This window comes from Oryza glaberrima, chromosome 2 (genome assembly GCF_000147395.1).
Source record: "Oryza glaberrima chromosome 2, OglaRS2, whole genome shotgun sequence".
NCBI classification, from domain to species: Eukaryota; Viridiplantae; Streptophyta; class Magnoliopsida; order Poales; family Poaceae; genus Oryza; species Oryza glaberrima.
The window spans coordinates 3,212,561-3,235,028 of NC_068327.1; the positions used below are offsets into that span (position 1 = coordinate 3,212,561).

The 22,468-nt window shown below is 42.9% G+C and overlaps 2 protein-coding genes and 1 pseudogene across 4 annotated transcripts; all 3 read right to left on the reverse strand.

Moving 5' to 3' along the window:
• Window positions 1-156: 156 nt before the first annotated feature.
• On the reverse strand, window positions 157-3,140 carry LOC127763819 (uncharacterized). 3 transcript variants are annotated; one of them, XM_052288614.1, is made up of 5 exons: window positions 3,047-3,136; window positions 2,760-2,916; window positions 2,286-2,475; window positions 605-684; window positions 157-516 (listed from the first exon to the last, which is right to left on the reverse strand). In XM_052288614.1, the coding sequence occupies exons 3-5, from the start codon at window positions 2,454-2,456 to the stop codon at window positions 387-389; spliced, it is 381 nt and encodes a 126-aa protein (XP_052144574.1). In that variant the 5' UTR covers window positions 2,457-2,475; window positions 2,760-2,916; window positions 3,047-3,136; the 3' UTR covers window positions 157-386. The 3 variants fall into 3 exon arrangements, with proteins under 3 accessions (XP_052144574.1, XP_052144573.1, XP_052144575.1); XM_052288613.1 differs by lacking the exon at window positions 2,760-2,916 and having other exon boundaries at window positions 3,047-3,140; XM_052288615.1 differs by lacking the exons at window positions 2,760-2,916; window positions 3,047-3,136 and having other exon boundaries at window positions 2,286-2,743.
• Window positions 3,141-4,913: 1,773 nt separating this feature from the next.
• Window positions 4,914-8,112, reverse strand: LOC127763860 (uncharacterized; annotated as a pseudogene).
• A 6,083-nt stretch (window positions 8,113-14,195) lies between these two features.
• LOC127761689 (uncharacterized) lies at window positions 14,196-16,715 on the reverse strand. Its single transcript, XM_052286013.1, has 3 exons — window positions 16,449-16,715; window positions 15,775-16,038; window positions 14,196-14,719 (listed from the first exon to the last, which is right to left on the reverse strand). The coding sequence occupies exons 1-3, from the start codon at window positions 16,665-16,667 to the stop codon at window positions 14,699-14,701; spliced, it is 504 nt and encodes a 167-aa protein (XP_052141973.1). The 5' UTR covers window positions 16,668-16,715; the 3' UTR covers window positions 14,196-14,698.
• Between the last annotated feature and the right edge of the window lie 5,753 nt (window positions 16,716-22,468).

The following is a 22,468-nucleotide window of genomic DNA, read 5'->3' on the forward strand; positions in this document are numbered from 1 at the left end:
GACTAGTCTCCAGTAGCGATCTGTTGCTGAACCAAACATGAATTCATGCGTCTAGGAAAGAGACGGAACAACGCGAGACGATAGTTATGAAACATGTTACACGCTGAACTTACACAGGAAATCATCACTACAAGAATTTTAAAAGGCATCAGATGGTTATGAACATAATCATATATACCACACGAAAGTAGCCGCATGTTCAACACGCATCTTAATTAGAACTCAGAAGTGCCAACTCAAAACAAACAATCAGCATCATCATGTTTTGCTTGTCAAAATGTCGCCCTTCCCAAGAAAGATAAAGAGCATAAATTGCTTGTCAGCATAACACCACAGTCCACAGTCACATGCTTTTAACTTAGTTATAAGCCTCTTAGAATTAATTATTAACTACTAGCATTTGGTTCATGCTTCTCCGGTTCTTGCGACCTAAACAGCACCCCAAAAATCACCACGGCTGCAATCTGCTTGCACCACAGCTTAGCCCAACTCTGCTGTTCACCCTCCCGGCGCAGACTGTACTTACATGAGAAATAAGTTTAGATTTAGTACACACTGCTCAAGGACAAATCATGTGTGTAATAAAAAGAAACAGCGTACTTACATCTTTAGGCATTCAGACAGCACGAGCCCTTTCTCAACATTGGCATGCGTGATCTTACCTCTCGCTGAAAATATGCCTGCCTGCACAATTCAGATACCAAAGTTAAAATAACCAGTCGAGTTGGAGAAACTATTTGCCGGACTCAACTCAAATTGATTATTATGTTGCGCATGTAATGAGGGCAGTACTTGTCAGCAGGCATGCAGCAGCATTACTGATAGTCAAACAATGTGAAATTAGATGCAAGAAGTTTCTGATAACAAAAGAAACATTATGTGGATCAACGGAATGCATGCCTAGATGACGACAAAAACCATATAAATCTCAGCATATTAGGAACTCCCTGGCTGTAGTCAGCATTATAAGCTAAAAAACGCAAAGTCTTGAATCTGCAGACTATGATTGTAATAATGTAGTGCACCCAGTAAAGAGATGAACATGCATGGTGTGACATCGTAAGATCATAATATTGTAAATTGAATTTCCAGATCAATTCAGACCAAGTCCGCTCAAAATAAGGTACGCTTGGATTGGATCACACGGTAAGTACATCTCCAAAAGCAATTCAACAAATTCAAAATATATACAACCATTAAATGATGAAGAATGTGCATCCTTTTTCTTCATTAACCTACATCCACTCTACCAAAGATTGGTCCAAGCTTGCAAGAGTACCATCCATTTGAACAGCATAACAAAAATCAATTTTATATAAGAACCTAATATCACTTGTAATGAGAAAAATTAGCCAGCTATCACTTGAAGTCTTGGAGATGCTGTTTTTTAGAGAGAAAAAAACATGCTCAACACGCTACAATCCGTAAAACGCCAGTGCATGTTTCCTATGTTACTAACTTCTCCTATCTTCATCAAATTAAAGGTGAAGGCTTCCAAATGACACAAGTTTTGTATCTCTCACCACTTCTCAAAGATGGGCTAAGTTATTTGGTGAGAGGAAGGTGTAGTATTCTTTCAATTTCAAATTCTTGTTAGGGGGAAGGTAGTACTGCACTACTGCATCATCTAATCGAACAATTTCTTGGAGTACCAAACTAAAATAAGTAATGGAGCAAACCCACCGTAGTATTGTACTAAGTTTAGCAGTAGCAACTTCAAATCAGCACTCAGCACATTTGAGTTTAAGACCTTATCACAATGTGGATTTAGTGCGCTACTTCTATCTTCTCCTCTACGCAAGAAATGTATTAAAACTTTAGTTGAAATTTCAATTAGTTGGTATCATTACCTACGTACTGGTGAAACATCTCCAAATTAGAGCTTGCGTTATTGCAGATGAGTTGGAATGGAGGCTAGTCCTCTCAAAAAAGAAAAAAAAATGTTACCAGTTCGCCAAAACCAAATACTATATCGGGTCATAAAACCCTTACAGAAGTTCCACCCAGAATTAATCCCTCTAGAAAGCACTTTTCGAGATTCGAAAACAGACATGTTCTGGCATTGAAAAAGATCTGGAGAACAACAGAGTAAAAACTGGCCATGGAGTGTGAGAATGGTGGAAAGTAATACTTCTACTTTCGACTAATGTTCCCCTCCCGTCACCTTCCCCAAAATGTTTAATGGAAATGGACAAGAGAGCTGGTGCACAGTATAGGTAAATTTGGAACCATCTTGGGCTTTCCCTCGGAAGAAGAAAACAGTTTGGGGATTTGGGGGTACTAACCTTGTTGAATGCAGATTTCTGGAGCAGAAGCTTGTCAATCTCAGTGTTTGTAAGATCAGGTCGAATGCCGCCTCCCATTGCTGGAGAGAAGGCACGGTGAGCACCTGCTGCAGATGCCACAGCTGAGGTGGCGTGGTGGGTGATCGAAGATCGTCGAAATAAGGAAGCCATATGCCCCCCTCTTTCAGAGCTAGCAGTTCAATTAATTCAGTTAAAACAGTTGAGTATTTTTGTTTCCTTAAAAATCAGTACCGAATTAACTAGAATGAATTCTCAATACAGAACCTAATAAACCCAGCTACATCAGCAGATCAGCTTGCTCTTTTTTTTTTTTTTGGTATCTAAGTGTATCATTACTACATGCAAGTGTCATGTGACCGTTGTGACGTGAGTTATACCACAAGTAAAGAAGAGAAAAACCTGGAATTTCACCAAGCAAACCAGAGCTAAAAATTAAAAAAAAACAGAACGTACACAAATTCAGAAGTAAATCTATCTATCCATTTATTCCCAACAACAAGAAGAAGGAATTAATCTTCTGGACATGATAAGAATGGTTGCCGTGCCACAATCACAAGCGATCACACAAACACGAAGAGTTTTTAGTCCCAAATCAGAAACTACTCCAGTTCTTTTAGCCGCGGACGGGGAGAAGATCAGAGAGAAAAAAAAAATCCAAATTACTTCCAACTCGAAGGCTCTTGATCCGCCAGCAAAGCTGGTGGGCGAAAGGAAATTAAGAGACAGGTGGATGCTGGTACCTGGGGCAGAGGCGGCGGAGGCGGCGGCGATGGGCGAGAGAACAGTCGGATCGCCGGGACAGAAAACCCTAGAATATATAGGAGGAAGGAGGTCGGCCGGAATGGATCCCCTCAAGTTGGGGTAGAACTCTACCGGGTGGAGTTATCCAAATCTATGTCATCTGTTACTTGTTTCCAACGGCTGAGATAATGCCTCATTAGTTTCATCTGATAAATTAACTCCTTAAATTAATATGATTTTTAAATCAATTTTTGTATAGATTTTTTTTTAAGAAAAGACGTACTGTTTAGCGCAATTCGGAAAACTTGCGCGAGGAAAATAAGAGAGTATGAGTTGGGAAAGACAACTTCCGAACGCACTATAAGAGCGACTACAATAAAATTATATAAGCAGATTGTACAAGTTGCCATATCATATTTGTATTTATGTGGAGGGGAGAGGAGAAGAAAGAGAAAAAAAACGGGCTATAGATTTGTAACCAACTATTATTAAACTTGCTCAAAGATTGTGTTCTTTCATCCCTTCCAAACTTCAACTCCCTCGTTCACACGTTTTCCAAATTACTAGACGATTTATTTTTTTTTAAAAAAAATCATACATGAAAGCTATTTTAAAAAGTTCTATTAAATCCGCGGCTTCATTTCACCAACTACACTAGCAAACACACCCTAACAAATGTCCAAAATGGAGTCTAATCCCTAAATTGTGTTTTGGAAAGAAAAAAAAAAGGTACTCCATTTAGTTCTCCTAACTGGCGTTCCGCAAATTGGAATTCCCTTTCACGTTCTTTACTCCTTTTAGTTCTCCACTAATCTCCCAATTACACGCGTGAGATGCAGAGAATATAGGAAAGGTGTGGGAAGGGATCGTGCCATGGAGGAGGAGACGGACTGACGGAGAACGATTTCTTTTTGGGGCACAAACAAACCCTTCGATGCTCACAGATGCTCACATCGTCCGACTGTTTGCATATTAATTAGACGCAACCAAGCAAACTACATACTTCGTCTTAAAGTATAACAACGCCTTTAAATTTTATTCCTACTTAAAACAAAAATTGCCCTAAAATATACTATATAACAACATTTTTCACCTATATTTTTTCTCAACTAAATACAAGTATACAACATTTTACCATTCAAATTCCTTACCCTTTTCAACCAATCACGATATTATTCTATTTAATTCTACTATTTTTTTAATTCCAATGTCTAACCTAAAACTCTTTATATTTTGGAATTAGTATATTTGGTTGGGGGTTGTTTTTCTTCATTTCTTGGGTGGCCACGGTTCACGATTTCGTTTCACAGTCCCAATGAGACGAGTAATTTTGCTTCCAACAAAATTTAACAAGAAAAGGAGCGATTTGAAGAAGCTCCAAATTGACATTTTGGGTGACGAAATTCAAAGAAATTGTGAACCCTGGGGTAGCCAGGATTCGGAGCGGCCAAACCAGTGTTTCTTCCCAATTCAAAAGACAAAGAGAAGACTCAGCGTTCCTTTTTCCTTCTACCAGCAAAGCTGCTGTGTACTCTCTCCGTACTCATAAAGGAAGTCGTTTTGGACAGCGACACGGTCTCCAAAACACAACTTTGACTTATTATTTGTATAAAAATATTTATTGAAAAGTCATATGTATACTTTTATGAAAGTATTTTTCAAGACAAATCTATTCATATATTTTTTTACATTTTCAAACTCAACAACTTGAGAATTATTCATGATTTATATTCCCAAGGTTTGACTTAAACATTATCCTAAACGACTTCCTTTAAACGACTTCCTTTATAAGTATGGAGGGAGTATGAAACTAAATGTCTCCACTGCGACATGTTGAAATGCGTAGGCCAAAAGTATAACAAGTAGTTAATAAAAATGTACAACTCTAATGCTGCCTCCAGATCACAATGTAACAGATATCAGCATAGTTGAATGGAAACAAACAGTGCAGTTAACATATCCAAAGGGAGATCTAGATTAGATAGAGACTTCCACATTTGCACACATGGGACACCTTACATATGTCCTCTACAGGCGGGCTTCTTAATTCACTAAAGATTGCCTCTTTTTCCTGGTTTTCTCCTCTTCCATACAATAGCCAGTGAAGTAGCCACCAAGAAGAACGGCGGTAATGGCCCATGATCGACGATGTTTTTGAAGTGAACCTCTCTCCAAACAATTTCAAAGCTACAAACAAACATGGAAATCGTTTGAGCTGTGATTCAAACAGGTATGAAATGGAAACAGGGGAATATGCACGCACTTTGAAATGGTTTTGCCCACCATTACCAATGGCACGGAATTGAGCTTCTTCCCCTTAATTTCATCCAGCAGTGCATTTAGCTGAAAAAAAAAAGAATAGCATCCATCAAATAAAGCATGTTCCATCTGGTTTATCGTACTAGATATGGAACTAAAACGCAGTATGAAACATGTACCATCCAACAAACACCTATAACCACCTAGTTGCATGCGCAGGCCGAAAAAATGACCACAGATCTTGACACGGAAATGTCCACTCAAGAACTATTTTCATATTTTCATAAGCGCCAATAAACAGAATGAATATGTGTTTACCATGAACTTTCCAATGGAGGCATGAGCAAATGAATAAGTTAATATCAACAATTTAATCATACCAAATCAGACCACACTTGACTATAACAAAAGATATATATTTTTTGACGGTTCACCGAGGGGCGAAATGGCCACCTGAATATATTAAGTCAAATGGTCTTACACAGGGCAAGGCTTTCGCTGTGCAAAATATCCCGTGATTTTTTCAGGTGCTAAAGAAGACCTAACAACAAACTAGTATAAGAGAGCATACAGCTACACCTAATGCGCGTAGAGAATACTAACAAATACAATCAAGGATCTTATTCAGTCATGGTTGTTTGATCAAGTCTGATATAACAGAATAATGAAGGATATGAAGATGGAAAAGGTCTGGTCATTGATATGCTCAAATGCACAATCTGTGCAACTGAGAAGAAAGATTGTTCACATGCTCTTTATTAATGCTGAAACGTGAGAGGCTTGGGATCTTCTTACACGAGTTTATAAATGCCTTGGGATCTTCTTACACGAGTTTATAAATGCCTATCAGACTTAAGTAGTTGCATCAAACAAAGAGAATGAAGTAATCACACCACCGAGGGCAACAGCCAGATGCAATACAATCATCAAAGGAACTACAAAGCCAAACATAATATGTACTCCCCCCGGACACAAAAACATGTCGCAATTGCATGTGTACACGCAAACCATATTAATTTTGATCAAATATATTGTTTACAACATGTAATTTGGACATGAAAATGGTACTGGTAAATTTGGTACAGATCGAATCAATACTTTCATAAATCACATATCTATAACTCTTGCATTATGGAAATAAAATTAGTGGACAAAATGACATTTGATTACTTTGAAAAGTAACAAATAATAGTTGTTTTTCTTTAACTGAAGGTAGCATATGATAGTGCTGAAGGATATTCAGAGAGCTCTATAGAGAATGCACATGTAGATGTGTACTCCAGTATTTTGTAACAAAATTTATCAGTACTCCGTGTAGATGTACATAGTGCTCCATGTAGATGTAGCTAGTGCTGAAGGAGTATAAACTAACAAATTGGCATGGAAACACTAGTATTTTCTAAAGTGGGTTTGTATCCTCCAAACTTTATAATATATTGTGGCGCAGAACTTTCATCTATGGATAAATTGACTCTGAATGTGTCTTATCAAAAGAAAACGAAAAAAGAAAATATTTTAAAGAACACATGCTAGTTCCAAATGGAATGCATATGATAGCAACTGCAATGTAACGAAACATAGGCAAACGATGTTTGTTTGGAATAAAAAGCACCAGAAGGTTTAGCCGTTTAGCTAATTCAAACCATAAGGAATTGTTTCCTTTGGTTTTGATAACATTAAGGTGTTTGTGATGTATCATACCATGCATTTCAAATATCAGTTCAAAAAATACGCAGTGGAAGTTAAGCATACTACAGTATCATGAATAGCACTGTTCAAACAAGAGGCCCTAAGAACGGGTTAAGAAAATGATGAATTCTGGAAGAAAGGTACTTTCACAGCATAAGCGATTCAATCATAAACAATGAACTTGATGTCTGAAATCGGAAAAATAATCAAGCAACCACACCTCTTTACATATCAAGGAACAGAATAGCACAAAAATAATGACAGGAAAGGAACTAGGGCTAGGGAAGACACAAACTTGCAACTTTACAGGGCCTACTCAAGCCTGCCAAAAACAACAATTCCAGCACCATGACTAATTCTTACTGGACCAGAATGCTGATGAGGACAAGACAAGGCCTTGAGCTGAACAAAAGACTTGGCACAGATTTGGATGCTTATGGTGAGAGGGAACGCATGTAGAGGAATGAAGCAGTAACGGATAATTCAAGATTGACTAGATTACGTGGGTCGAATCAGAGCATTGCGGGATCTAAAGCGAACAATGGATGATGCCTCCCATCAAGTAAAAAGACATTATCTAAAAATCAAGTAACAAGTAGAACCCCCACCCCCTTCCCCCCAAAAAAAAGAAAAGAAACATTTGCCCCCAAAATTTGCAGTATCAAGAACATTCAAGGCAACACCTTTTATCTATCTATTCAGGGTTCAGGGTGCAGGTCGTTCTGCAACTCGCGTATACAATATTTGGTTTCGAAGAGGGAAAGGGAGAGAGAAGAAGAAGAAGAACAAGCTTTCCTCTGCTGTAACGAACTTGGGGGCCGGGATTACCTTGGTGGCCGCCTCAGATAGGGGAGGATACGGATCCTTGTGGACGCATCCGCTCCCTGCCTCGTGAACGCCAGGAGCTGGCTTGCGCTGGCTGAGATCGCCGCCGCGGACCTCGGAAGAAAGGGCGCGGGGACGGCGAGCGCCCGCGCGTCCTGCCTTGCCGCCGCAGCCCAAGAAAGATCGCGCAAACGAAGCCATGCCCACTCCTCTCTTTCGCTGCCAACGATCGCGGCTGCAGGGTTAGGTTGGGGGTTCTGGAGTGGAGTGCGAGAGGTATGGGGAATTTTGGACTTACGCAGTTTTAGTTGGTGGCAAAATCAATATTAAAGATTAAAGTTGGGTAAGACCGAAATTGACTCTTTCCTTTTCGGGGGAATTGGTTTCACAGTCCATTCCCTCAGTTATTAAAAAACTCAACCTAACTAAAAATATAACTTATCCTAATAAAATAAATTTAGGCAGAGATACTACTTTAGAGCTATTACTAAAACCACATTTTATTATTAAATATTCACTTCAAATCACTCTTAGCTTATGATAACAATCCGACCCAGGTGGGGTTGCCCGAGGCCCGATAACTTAAGGTTGTCCGGACCCCAACAGTTTCTTGGCACACCCACTCGGGGAAAGGCCCAATCTCCCTAAAAGACTAGTCCAACAGGGAAAGGGTGGCTCGGTACACCCACTCGGGGAAATGTCCAATCTCCCTAAAAGACTAGTCCAATAGGGGAAGGGTGGCTCGGCATACCCACTAGGGGAAAGGCCTAATCTCCCTAAAAGACTAGTCCAATAGGGGAAGGTTGGCTCTCCCTTTTAAGATGGCTTACTCCCAAGCTAAGCAATAGCTTATGATAACAATCCGGCCCAGGTGGGGTTAGCCGAGGCCCAATAATTTAAGGTTGTCCGGACCCCAACAATTCTTTGGCACACCCACTCAGGGAAAGGCCCAATCTCTCTAAAAGACTAGTCCAATAGGGAAAGGGTGGCTTCCTCCCAAGCTAAGCGATGTGGGATTATTCAGAGGCTCACACGTTGGCCGAGGCCCAATAACTTAAAGTTGCCCGGACCCCAACAGTTCTTTGGCACACCCACTCAGGGAAAGGCCCGGCGTCTTTGCCAGCGGGTAATAGTAGAGGATGTCCTCATCATTCCCACCCCCTTAATTCCCACCCCCTTAAACAAGGGCCACACCCACTCGGGGAAAGGCCTGACGTCGTCTTTGCCAGTGGGTAATAGTGGAGGAGATGTCCTCATCATTCCCACCTCCTTAATTCCCACCCCCTTAAACAAGGGCCACATCCACTCGGGGAAAGGCCCAAGGCCCGACGTCATCTTTGCCAGTGGGTAATAGTGGAGGAGATGTCCTCATCATTCCCACCCCCTTAATTCCCACCCCCTTAAACAAGGGTGTGCCACACCCACTCGGGGAAAGGCCCAAGGCCCGACATCGTCTTTGCCAGTGGGTAATAGTGGAGGAGAAGTCCTCATCATTCCCACCCCCTTAATTTCCACTCGGGGAAAGGCCCGGCGTCTTTGCCAACGGGTAATAGTGGAGGATGTCCTCATCATTCCCACCCCCTTAATTCCCATCCCCTTAAACAAGGGCCACACCCACTCGGGGAAAGGCCCGACGTCGTCTTTGCCAGTGGGTAATAGTGGAGGAGATGTCCTCATCATTCCCACCCCCTTAATTCCCACCCCCTTAAACAAGGGCCACGCCCACTCGGGGAAAGGCCCGACGTTGTCTTTGCCAGTGGGTAATAGTGGAGGAGATGTCCTCATCATTCCCACCCCTTAATTCCCACCCCCTTAAACAAGGGCCACACCCACTCGGGGAAAGGCCCAAGGCCCGACGTCATCTTTGCCAGTGGGTAATATTGGAGGAGATGTCCTCATCATTCCCACCCCCTTAAACAAGGGTGTGCCACACCCACTCGGGGAAAGGCCCAAGGCCCGACGTCGTCACCCACTCGGGGAAAGGCCCGGCGTCTTTGTCAGCAGGTAATAGTGGAGGAGATGTCCTCATCATTCCCACCCCCTTAAACAAGGGCCCAGCTCTGATACCAAATGATAACAATTCGGCCCAGGTGGGGTTGGCCGAGGCCCAATAATTTAAGGTTGTCTGGACCCCAACAGTTCTTTGGCACACCCACTCGGGGAAAGGCCCAATCTCCCTAAAAGACTAGTCCAATAGGGGAAGTGTGGCTCTCCTTTTTAAGGTGGCTTCCTGCTCCCAAGCTAAGCAAGGTGGGATTATTCAGAGGCTCACACGGTCGTCGCCCGACTTTGACGTCTTTACCAGCGAGTAATAGTGGAGGATGTCCTCATCAGCTTATCTTTGATTTTAAACTAGTTTATTTTATCTTTGTTTCAACTTTGAACCACCAAAAACTTTTTTTTTATCGCATCAATGACTACATGTTGGGCAGCCAGCCATGGGTCATACCCCACTAGATGATGGGGCGCGCCTTTGCGCACCGCCTAGAGGTATGCTGCATTGCTGACCCTATGGCAACAATGGGTGAATGAAAATCATTGCGTTGCGCTGGATTTAATCCATATGCAATGTGTCGACGTTTGATGTCGCGATTCCGGTATTTGCATAGTATGGGAACCGTTGGTACCAGGGTATATGCGAGATTGTAGTAAAGAAGATGGGGACAAGGATTTTTATACAGGTTCGGGCCCCTGAATTGTTAGGTAATAACCCTACTCCTGTTGGCCGAAGCCGGTCGTTGCTCTTATTCACCATAATCACACCAATACAATATATGGGGTAGCCCATCTAACTGTTGTCAATTTGGCGGTCTGAAGTGCTGACTCGGAGTCGACAACAGGGTAGCCTTCCTCCTCAAATCCGTTCCCGGCGAGATCAGAGATAGCGCTAGACCCCTCCCGACGGCATCCATAGGTACCGATGAGGATCAGCTAGGCTTCTCTCCGAAGTCGATATCCGGCAGCTTGTCTTGGCGTATGTTGGCTTGTATGTTGATCTTGTGTCTTGATCTATTGTTCCGTTTCTCCCTCTCCTCCTAGGGGGTCTTGTATTTATACCCATAGGTGTCCCCTTGTCCAAATAGAACTAGGGAAACCAATATGGATACAATCCGAGTAGTCCTTGTCGTTTCCATGTAGAACTCTATTCATCCTTCCTTATGCGGAACTCGCTTCATATCTGAGGTCAGTTTCCGTATAAGACATGGTATGTGGTGGGTCCTGCCGAGATTTAGTCAACTACTATTAGGTATGTGGTATCCATAACCTTGACACAATGCCCCGTGTATTTTAATCCATATGCATTGCTGGATTTAATCCATGGATTTGCATAGTTAGAAATATCTAGCTCCATAAAAAAATGAATTCGGAGTTGTGCCAAACAGACATGGGTCTTTTTATACATTTATATTCAAGCTTAATTAGTTCTAAAATTGCTAGATGTTCTTATATTTTAGGGGGGAAAAAGTAGCATATAACAAAAAATGGTTCTTTGGGATGCAAAGTTGGATCAATCTTTTAAATGGTTTGTCATTCATTTTCCTATTTATTGTTTCTCCTAAAAATATAGGATATTAATGTTATCACATAATTATCTCAAGTTTCGAATTTATATTTAGACTTAACGTGTAGTATATCTGTTGATGCGAAAAACACGAGGCCTGGGAGATCTGCTTAACTCAAGTGTAGGTCCAAAATCTTGCCTTTTAGGTTCGTGAGCATGCCAGTTGATTTGATCCTGCAATCAACAAGAAATAAAGATAAAGAAACCACAGTTAAATCCATAAATGATAGCCGATCGGCCAGCCGCCGATGACATATCATTTATCTTCGAGCCGACGTCATATATGAATCGATCGGCAGTTGTGAATAAGCAAATCGTAACTAAATCTACTCGATCGGCTGTAGATGTTAACAGTATATAATCTTTATGTCGATATATACTTAAACCAAGTGATTGGGATAGATCGGTCGTCATGCCGAGACAGTATAAATCACTTAGATCGAAATATATATTAATAATGAGATTATAGATGTTCACAACATAGCCGATCAGATAGATCTAGCGTGTATTGGCTAATACTCCGATACCACTCTATATTAAGATATTAAAGCAAGTAAAATATATCAAACATAGAGCTTAATACACCTAAATGCAATAGGATCTTAACACAAAGGGCAGATTTAGTATAACAATTGAGCACATAAGACATAAAGCTAAATCAGGTAAGATCGGCTGAAACCCCGATGCTACTCTACTCAACAACCAAGAAGCAAGCTAGAGATTATAATTCTAGGCACGACTTATGAGATCAAACTCAACTGATGCAGCCATAAGTATGAAAAGAAAGACAATATCTATACAATCAAGCTATTGGAAGTTTTATAGAGTGGTGGATATCCTATATAATCTAAGCCAACATCGATATTTAACCTAATCGGCTGCTCCCTAGCGATAGATATTAGCCGATCAGAGATTAAATAGCGATATTGTCAGAGATTATATAAGATATATGATAATTCGACAACTTACATGAACAAGATTAGAGTATCATAAAGATGGAAGCACTAATCCCGAGAACACAAGCCGCCATAACAAGCTTTACCTCTAGTTGAAGATCAAAACTGATGCAGCTCAACCCAAAAGCAAGAACTCATCGAAACAAAACGAAAGTAAAAGAGTGGCAATGCGCCGAAATTGTTGTTGAACGTGTGTTGTCATATTACATGGGGCTCGGGGTCTATTTATACCCGAGATTACAAAATATGTCCTTGTCGGACACGACTTTTATCTCTAACAAACTCTAAGATATCATAAGTTTTTGCGGCAGACTTTTACCCAAACTTATCTCTAAGGAATTTACATAAAATATCCTAATTAATAGATACAATTGCCTTTTTAGGACTCAATCCGTGTATGGCAATCCATATGAAGCACTTTAACTAAACCCGATGACGTACACCGAGTCGTATTGCCGGAATCGGCTCAATCGGCTAACCCTGTTCGACTCGAACTCTGCCGATCCTGATCGTAGCCGATTTGGACTCCAGCCGATTCTTGCTTTGTTTCTGAAACGATCTTGATCTTGGATTCCGCTTCGATCTAATCTTCATCTCCGATACTCAGATTACCAAATTTTGTTGTTAACAATATCTTATTTATCCAATTTAAAAATGCTTCATTTATAATTTTTTTAATGGATGACGTTGTTGACTTTTGCATATGATGTTTGGTCATTTTCTTATTAAGAAAACTATCCAAGTATCATATATATATATATATATATATTACTTGTATTTTTCATATTTTTATTAAGATGATGATAAAATATTAAATAACGCCATCTATTAAAAACGTGGAAGGAGTAGTAATTTTTACTTCTTTCTTTATTTCTTTATTATTTTCTTTATTTTTTCCACTTTCATTCTATTTATGATCATTCTATTTAAACATTCTATTTACCGTCATCTTTTTTTTTTTTTGGCCGGCGGGGTTTTCAGTCCGATGGCCATACCCGCAGTGAACAAGAAAGGTCAACGTCGGCGAAAATGCTTTTTAAAGGCGATCGAACACGTGATGACTATGTGAGGTTGTGACTTGTGACGTGGTTTTGTGCCGTTGTGTGCATCAGGCGTAGTGGTCGAGATCGACGAAGCGAAGGAGTCGTCGTTGCTGCGCTGTTGCGGTTGTTCGTTTCTGGTACCAGTAGCGAAGAATGAAGGAAGAAGCAGCAGCAACCGTTGGATGACGATGGATGGATGGATAGGATTCGAGCTAATGCCACCCGCTGCATTAGCTTCTCCAATGCAGAGGATCTGGATCCAATGAGTACCCTGCTGAAGCTTCTTCAGTTTCTTATTGTTTTGAGGGTGAATACAATGTTTCCATGTACTCCACAAGTAAGATAAAGACCATCTAGCTGAAACTGATTGCAGCAAAAACAATACAACGAGAAATTTAGGAACCTGCATGCACTTTATGAAACTGCTTCATCCATTTGTCCAGTTGGAACTCCAGTGCAGCTTTTTCACTGGCCATGCCCATGCATGGATTGTAGTTGTGTTTGCTGGGAGAATATGGACCCATACAGATATCACTTAGGCTGTGTTCAACCCTAACTTCCAACTTTCCATCACATCACATCACATCCAAAACTTTTCTACACACATAAACTTCCAATTTTTTTTCCAAACTTTCAACTTTCTCTAAACTTCCAACTTTTTTCAGGAACTAAACACAGCCTTAGTCTTATTAATCTAAATATCAAGGCCGACAAAAAGGAAAAGAATTATTTGATTCCTAGCATACCAGAAAGTCAGTAGTAATAACTAATAAGCTGCATTAGTACGGAGGTTATGTCAGTCAAGACGTTTGGATAAAGAAATTTAACCCGTGAGCATGATCTGGTAATAAGCTGCAATACTGCAGTAGTAATGTCGGTCAAAGTAGATGTTCAATTATCTAAACACAAACATAAAAAAGCCCGACTTGACTGCCCTAAACAAAAACAAAAGATTTACTATGAGTAAAAGAAATAGTTCCCGATGGAGCTCTGAAGCACAACGGTGCAAGGCTGCCCAGGTTGTCACTGGTGCCTCTTGTTACCCACCATGGATCCAGCGCCGCTGTCCCACCTCATCCTCTCCGGCCTACATGCTCCAATGCCCTCACCGCCCTCGCCAAGCTCTGAACGGCCACCATCGGCTTCCACATCGAGCAGACGCCCGTGCACACGTACACCATCCCAGCAGACAATCTACAGCACTGATAAATCGAGTTCAACCTCGTCGAGGGCAGGCCGATAAATGCAGAATAGGTTGCGAGGTGATCAACAGCTTAATTTTAAGCAGGCCAAACAACAGACATGTTTGTTGCTCAGTTATAAAGCATTTGATGGAGCCTGCAAAGATAATCACAAGTTATTTGCAAAAAAAACTTTACTATGGACTCGTGAAAGCAGAAGAAAGAACATGTAGAGAATAAACAACTGTGGCATATAAAGTCTGCAAATAATAGTTTCTTATATCGCCCTACTGTGTGCAGAGCAGCAAGGATTGTTGAGGAGCTGTTCTTATAGATGTACAAGGTGATTTCTTTGTAGTTTTGAGTTCACAAAGTTATGAAATCGTAAAATGCTTTTACGAATGAGGCTTGCATGCACAGTGGATTCCAGTTAATACTCCTCTGGGTAAGGACTAAGGATTCAGGATCTACTAGTACAACTGGCAAGAAATATGATACTAAATGACTTATCAGTTGGGATGTGCTATCAATAACAAAGCTGAGTCCAGAGTCCCCTTTATATGTGTAACTACCATACAGTAGCATTAAACAAGGGCGTACTAGTCATTATATAGAATCTAACAGTTCCTTAACTTCAAATGAGAAAAGCGTACTACATTATTCATATTCTTTTCTCAAATTTCAACAAACTTAAATGAAGAGACAGAATTAATTAACTTAAATGTAGGCAAGTAGAATGATGAACTGATTATGTACTACGAAAATCAAGAGTGCTCTCCTGTGCAAACTAAAAGTAAAGCCGAAATACTAAACGAGAACACAAGGGTACATGCAGGGTGTCCAAATCATCAATTTGGAACTTTTTTAACAAAGAGCAAACTGATCAGCATCTACATAGTGCTTCTACTGAAACTGTGCATCCTATATTCCTAATTTACACCGAGACATCAAGGGTACAACCTATGTGCTTAATGTCTTGCTTCCATATATAGATCCTTTAGTGTAATCGATAGTTGTATGGTAAAAACTTTTGCATGGCTACTGTTGTGTCAACAGTAGATTTTGCTGCAGAACAGGGTGACCAGATAATTGCAGTATAACTATGTGTAGAGTATATAAGCACATGTTTTTCACTATTCTTGGACCTACCTACAATTCAGAAAATGCGTCTCTGCTTATGTAAGTTAGCAGGAGGGCAGGAAGATCAATAACCTGTTTCAGACGGTCATCGATCTTGGCAAATCCAATCCCAACAGACCCTGAGGCAAAGAAGATGAGAATCAGCTTGCACAACCATAGAGTTTGGTCACGAGTGTAACTCTTTTTTATCCCCATAGAGGTAAGCATTCTTTCAAAGAAACCATGGTCTGCCATAAGGCTTGATTTGTAGGCCTCAATGTCGTTGACGAGATTGGCATGAATGGCAGCTTCGATCTCGTCGAAACGGTCAGAGGGCGTCTTTTCCAGTTTAGAGAGCTACAAAGACACAGGTGCCAACATGAATACCGACGGGGTATGCCATATAACAACCGATTCAAGAAAGCTTAACATTCAACTGAATTATATTGCACGATCAATCAGAATGTTTCGATTCAGAGTTAGAATTAGGCTGTTTCAAATCACAACCACTATAAACTAAATTTTCAAGCATTTTTTTTGTTTATAATGACATAAGAATTAATTCTTAGTATGGTAGAAAAACGCATACAACTCTAATATTAAAAAGGCCGAATTTATCGGAAAAGGAGTATCCACAATTGATTGATTATTTAGGAGTGGACCATAAACCCTAATGCTAAAAATTAGGGCAGAGGCCCTCAAAATTCCAGAGGTCCGTCACTTGAGGAGCTCGATTAGGTCGATGAGAAGATGGAGACGGGGCGCACCTCAACTTCGCCGCTGGGACGACGGGCCTGCGGAGGCGAACGGGGATCGCCGTACCTGCTCGGCGGCAGCGACGAGTGGACGGCGCGGGCAAGGGGTAGAAGGCGGTGGAGGGTGTTGGTTGTCCTGGCCGCTGCCATTGACGCCGCCGACGTAGAACACGGCGAGGTGGCGCCGCGAGAAACCCGCCATGATCGCAGTCGTCGCAAGGGGGAAGCCATCCTTTCCTCACCCTCTTCGGCTCTTCCCCGACAGGGGGAAGTGATGACTCAAAAAAAAAAAAAAAAAAAAGTTGAGATATCCTAACGGGACTAGCTATTGGGCTGTCCACAGTTTCTGAGGTCCAGAGCAGTCAAATTTTTGCACCTCACGATCTGCAATCAATGGGTCACAGGAAACGGGTCTGGACCAGCTGAAAGCATAGAACCAACCTGTTTAAAGTGCGCGGGCCCGTTAAGAAACACGGAACATGCCAATCTTTTAAATAAAAAACAAAACATACCTACAAAACAAAAGACCCATCCCAAAAACTAGACTACTCAGAATTTAATTACTAAGCCCATGAAGAGAACAAAACACAGGCTCAGATAGAGATCAACTTGCATATCAAGAAAGAAAAAGCTCGGGCATCACACAGCCAAAAAAAAGGATTCGAAACAAGAAGCAGATCTAAAAGAACTCAAGAACACAGCCGAAAGGAGAAGAAAAAAAAGAGATGCATGAAAATCCAAGAAATGAACCAACATCTGCTCCTCCAGGTTGGATTTCTCACATACTTTTAAGATTACGTTGCAATTTCAGTTTTTTTCCCAAGAACTCTTCACCCCCATCTCATTTTCTTCTGTTCAGCATTTAGATCTGAGCATCACAGGCAAAAAATCAGTCACATTTAGATGGATAGAAAAATGCTAATTCAGGTTTCATCTACCATGTACGCTTAGAAAACAGTCCAACAATTAATCTTGCAAATGATAAAATATGAACGACATAAACTCCCAAAAAAAAGCAGTTACAAAGCTACCTGGGTAACAAAACTAACCCTAGCTAGCAACTAGCCGATGTCCAGTAGTTTTAATGCTCTTGCATCATACAAAACACTCTTGTAACTGCTTCATGTAACTGGATAACTGGATTATCACACTCTGATGCTTTTGCTTCTTTTTTACACAATGATACATGCACCACTAAAAAATCATCTTTCAACACAATGCCTAAAAGCTGCATACAACTTAAGCAAACAAGATGAAAAAAGACTAGTGACATAGGAGCTCATGCTCAATTCCAATGCATGCCCTGTAACTTCCATGTAACTACCCTGTAACTGCTATGTAACTACCCCGTAACTGGCATGTAACTATGCTGTAACTGCCATGTAACTACCTTGTAACTGCCTTGTAACTAGGGTGTAAATGTTATATAACTAGATTGTAAACTGAGCTAATTTTGTAGGGGCAGGAAATATGACACTCTATGGGCACACCATGTTGTATGATGAGCACCAAATGATGTCAGATTCTACGAGGATTGTGAGTCACATGGCATATTTTTGGAAAAATATCTACAGAAATTACTCAGCATGCAAAAAAAAAAACAGGTTTAGATTGTAATGCACAAATTCTTGCAGGGGCAACAATGTACCTTCACAGGGTTGATGCACGAAATAATGCAAACTCCAAAAAGTGCTATAAATGCTGATCAAGATTATTTGGGCATGTCCAGAGATATCTTACATACTCCAGCTGGATTTGAGGTGAAAAATGACATAATCTTTTTGGTTAAAAAACTTTACATAAGGTAACATGGTATTTAGATTTGTTATAATTCCTTGATATTTTATCATTGTAGAACTCAATGATAATGACGAGCAATAGGTTTCCTGAGAACTATGAGCAAATGGGAGGTGAAATAGAACAAGGAACACAGGTGACCAATTTGCAACAGTACATGTCAAACAAAAAAAATATTTATGTAAAGTTATGAAATTTAATCTGTTTTGTTATCAAGGCAATTTGTGATCAATGGGCAAGCAAGAATATAGAAGAACTATACAACATCAACATGAACAATCAGCAGGGATTATCTTCTGTTATCAAGACACTTGCAAGTCGATGGAGCAAAAAAGATATAGATGAACTATACAACATCAACAACACGCATCAGGTAATAAGAAAATCATACAGATTATACCATATGATCGAAATAAGTTTATAGGTGTGGAAAACATTAAGTATCTGTTACTTACATAATGCAGGTTGTAAATGGCAGCACATCGGAAGTTGAAAACAATGTCAGCGCATCGGAATTGGAAAACAATGGCACCACATCGAACAACCAGGATGATGAAGACAGTGAGAACCAAAACACCTGGGCATTTGAATCAAACAATGAAACCGCTGAGGTAAGAAATTTCTTAATTTAATTAACTTAAAATATAAAAAAGTACATCACACAATTTGGTGATATAAAAAAAGAATACTTAAAAGCACATGGCAAAATGCAGGGACAACAAGCTCACACTGAGAACTCGACAATTGATCTGGTGGACAAGGTTAGAGCTGATGAAGAAGAACACAGAGATCAGGTTGTGGCCACAGAACCCCAGATGCAGGAAAATAGCAATCCAGAGACTGAAAATAATCAGTTGATAACTGAGCAAGATATAGACAATTTTTTGGAAGAAGATGAAGAGAGCACCCCAACAATAGATAGCAAACACATGCCACATATTGGAATGCAGTTCAAGGATTACAATGAGGCTCATGGGTTTTTTAACTTTTATGCTTATCTGGTTGGGTTCTCAGTTGCTATTACACACACGTATAGAACTATAAGCAAGAAGAGAAACAACGAGATTACCAGATACACATACAAATGCAATTTACATGGCAAGAATGAGGATAACAACAAAGACTTAGAGGAGCAGTTTCAGACTGAGAGGCAAACTAATGTTCTGATTAGGACTGACTGCAAGCGTGTAATGGTTGTTAAAGAGACAGTAGAAAATGGACCATGGAAGATTTCGAGGTTAGACCTGACTCACAATCACCCTCTACGCCCGAATGAACAAAAAAAGTTCCTCCGTTCACACAAGAATATGACAGAGGAAGAGAAGAGGCTGATTAGTGTTAGAATTTCAATGGTTACTCTCATTGAGAAGAGGATGGCACTCGAGATGGGGCAATTTTCTGGTTTTCTTTATTCACAAAACACAAAGCCATACCTTCCTGAGGGAGGTTGGATACATATATATATATAGCCATAGCTGGCTGGATGGCTGCTAGCTAATTGCTGCCCACACTAGTCTAAAATTTGAACGCGATGCTGTCCTAGAGAGCATCCAAACTAAATAAAGCATAAAGGAGATGCTAGATGCTGTCCTAGGGAAGCTAAAAGCAAAACCGAAAGATGCTAAAAGCAAAACTGAAAGGATGCTGTCCTAAAAGGGGAAAAACAACCTAAAAGCAAGAGAAGGACCACAAGGACCAAAGACCACAAGGCTTATTTCATCATTCTCCCCCTAAGTCTTGTGTGTCGTCTTGTGGGAAAGTTGGGCCATCCCGATCCTGGAGCAGAGCTCGAGGAACTTGATCCTCCCAAGAGGCTTGGTGAGCAAGTCCGCAAGCTGGTCCTTGGTGTTGATGTAGCTCGCCTTGATGCTCCCTTCCTCCAAGTAGCTTCGGATGAAGTGGTACCTCACCCGGATGTGCTTGCTCCGTTTGTGGAAAACGGGGTTCTTTGCCAGGGCCAGAGCGAACTTGCTGTCCACCCTGAGCTCTACCGCTCCAGTGTCTCTGCCGAGGAGATCACCAAGCAGTCGAGCAAGCCAGAGCGCCTGGGTCGAAGCGGCGGATGCCGCCATGTACTCGGCCTCGCAGCTGGACAGGGCCACCACCTGCTGCTTGACCGACTGCCAGCTAACGAGGCACTCGCCGAGGAAGAAGAGAATCCCGCTCGTGCTCTTGCTGGTGTCGATGTCGCCGACGGGGTCGCTGTCGCTATACCCGACGAAGTGTGCTTTGCCAGGACACCTCGGGTAGTAGAGACCGTGGTCGAGAGTCCCCGCAACGTAGCGGATGATCCTCTTCATAGCCTACTGGTGCTCCGTCGTCGGTCGCTGCACGAACCGACTGATGTAGCCGACGGAGAAGGCCAAGTCCGGCCGTGTGTGGGTGAGGTAGCGAAGGCTCCCCACAAGGCGCCGGTACTGTGTAGCATCCACCTCCTCCGCTGTGCTGTCGCGGCTCAGCTTCAGTCTCTCCTCCATTGGAGTGAGAGCTGGGTTGCAATCGGTGAGCCCAGCCAGCTCAACGACGCGCTTGGCGTAGGCGGTCTGTCGAAGCGTGATCCCGAAGTCGTCCTGGTGCACTTCGATCCCCAGGTAGAAGGAGAGAGGCCCCAGATCACTCATCTGGAAGGTGGCCTTCATCTCCTCCTTGAACGCCGCCACCTCCGCATCCTTGGTGCCAGTGATCACCAAGTCGTCGATGTAGACACCCACCAGCAAGGCATTTCCTCCATTGCCCCACCGGTAGATGGCCGCCTCGTGCGGGCTTTGCTCGAAGCCCATCCCCTTGAGCGTGGAATCCAACTTAGCATTCCATGCCCTCGGTGCCTGCCGCAAGCCGTAGAGGGCCTTGTGCAGGCATAGCACCTTGCCCTCCTTGCCGGGGAGCACGAATCCCGGCGGCTGGTGCACGTAGACCTCCTCCTTCAAGTCGCCGTTCAGAAATGCCGACTTGACGTCCATGTGATGGACACCTCAGCCTTCCTGAGTAGCCAGCGCAAGGAGGAGTCGCACGGACTCCATCCGTGCCACGGGAGCGAAGGCATCGTCGTAGTCGATCCCCTCCTGCTGCACGAAGCCGCGTGCCACCAAGCGAGCCTTGTGCTTGACGATGGCTCCGGCTTCATCCCTCTTCAGCTTGAACACCCACTTAAGGGTGATCACGCGGTGACCACGAGGGAGGTCAGCAAGCTCCCAGGTGCGGTTCTCCTGAACCGCGTCCATCTCCGACTGCATCGCGGCATGCCATGCCGCATGTTTCTCGGCCTCTGCAAAAGACCGAGACTCACCGTCATCGCACGCAAGGTGCAACTGCGCCTCCAGGTCGCGAGGCACCAGTCCCGGCACTGGCTGGTCGCCGAGAAGATCTTCCATCATACGGTACCGTAGCTGCTCGCCGTCGTGGTACGCGTCGATGCGCTCCCCATCGTGGGAGAGCGGAGTAGCGAACTCCACCGGGCTGCGCTCAACACAAGCTGGCGTCGGAGTAGACGTGCCCGGAGGAGTGGCTGTTGGTGCTGGAGCGCGTGGGGACACCAACTGGGGTGGTGTCGACGAAGAGCTTGTCGTAGTCGAAGTCGTGGCCCGAGGGTGTGTTGGTGTTGGAGTCGGTGGAGGCTCGGGGACTGGGGTAGACACGCTCGGTGAAGAAGAGCTGCCTACTCCCCCAGCTCCCTCGAAGTGGACGTACTCGATGGTGAAGTCGTCGTACGTCGGAGTCGAACCATCATCCACCGCCTTGTCCCATACCCACCCTCGCCCTTCGTCGAACACTACGTCACGCGCTGTCCGCACACGCTGTGTCTCCGGGTCGAGGATGTGGTAGGTCTTCGAGCCCTCTGCGTAGCCGATGAGCACCCCTGGGGTGCTCCTGTCGTCAAGCTTGCCGATGTGGCCAAGCTCCTTGGCGAACGCGAGGCAGCCGAAGACCCGTAGGTGGGAGACCGCCGGCTTGCGCCCATGCCAAGCCTCGTACGGTGTCCTGCCATCGAGGGCCTTAGTAGGCGAGCGGTTGAGGATGTAGACGGCTGTCACCACCGCCTCCCCCCAGAAGATGGCCGGCATCCTCCTCTGCTTGAGGAGAGCCCGAGCCATCCCCACAACCGACTGGTTGCGCCGCTCGACGATGCCGTTCTGCTGCGGGCTGTACGGCGCGGTGTAGTGGCGCTGAATGCCCTCATCAGCGCAGTACAACGCGAATTCAGCCGCCGTGAATTTGCCGCCGTTGTCGGTGCGCAG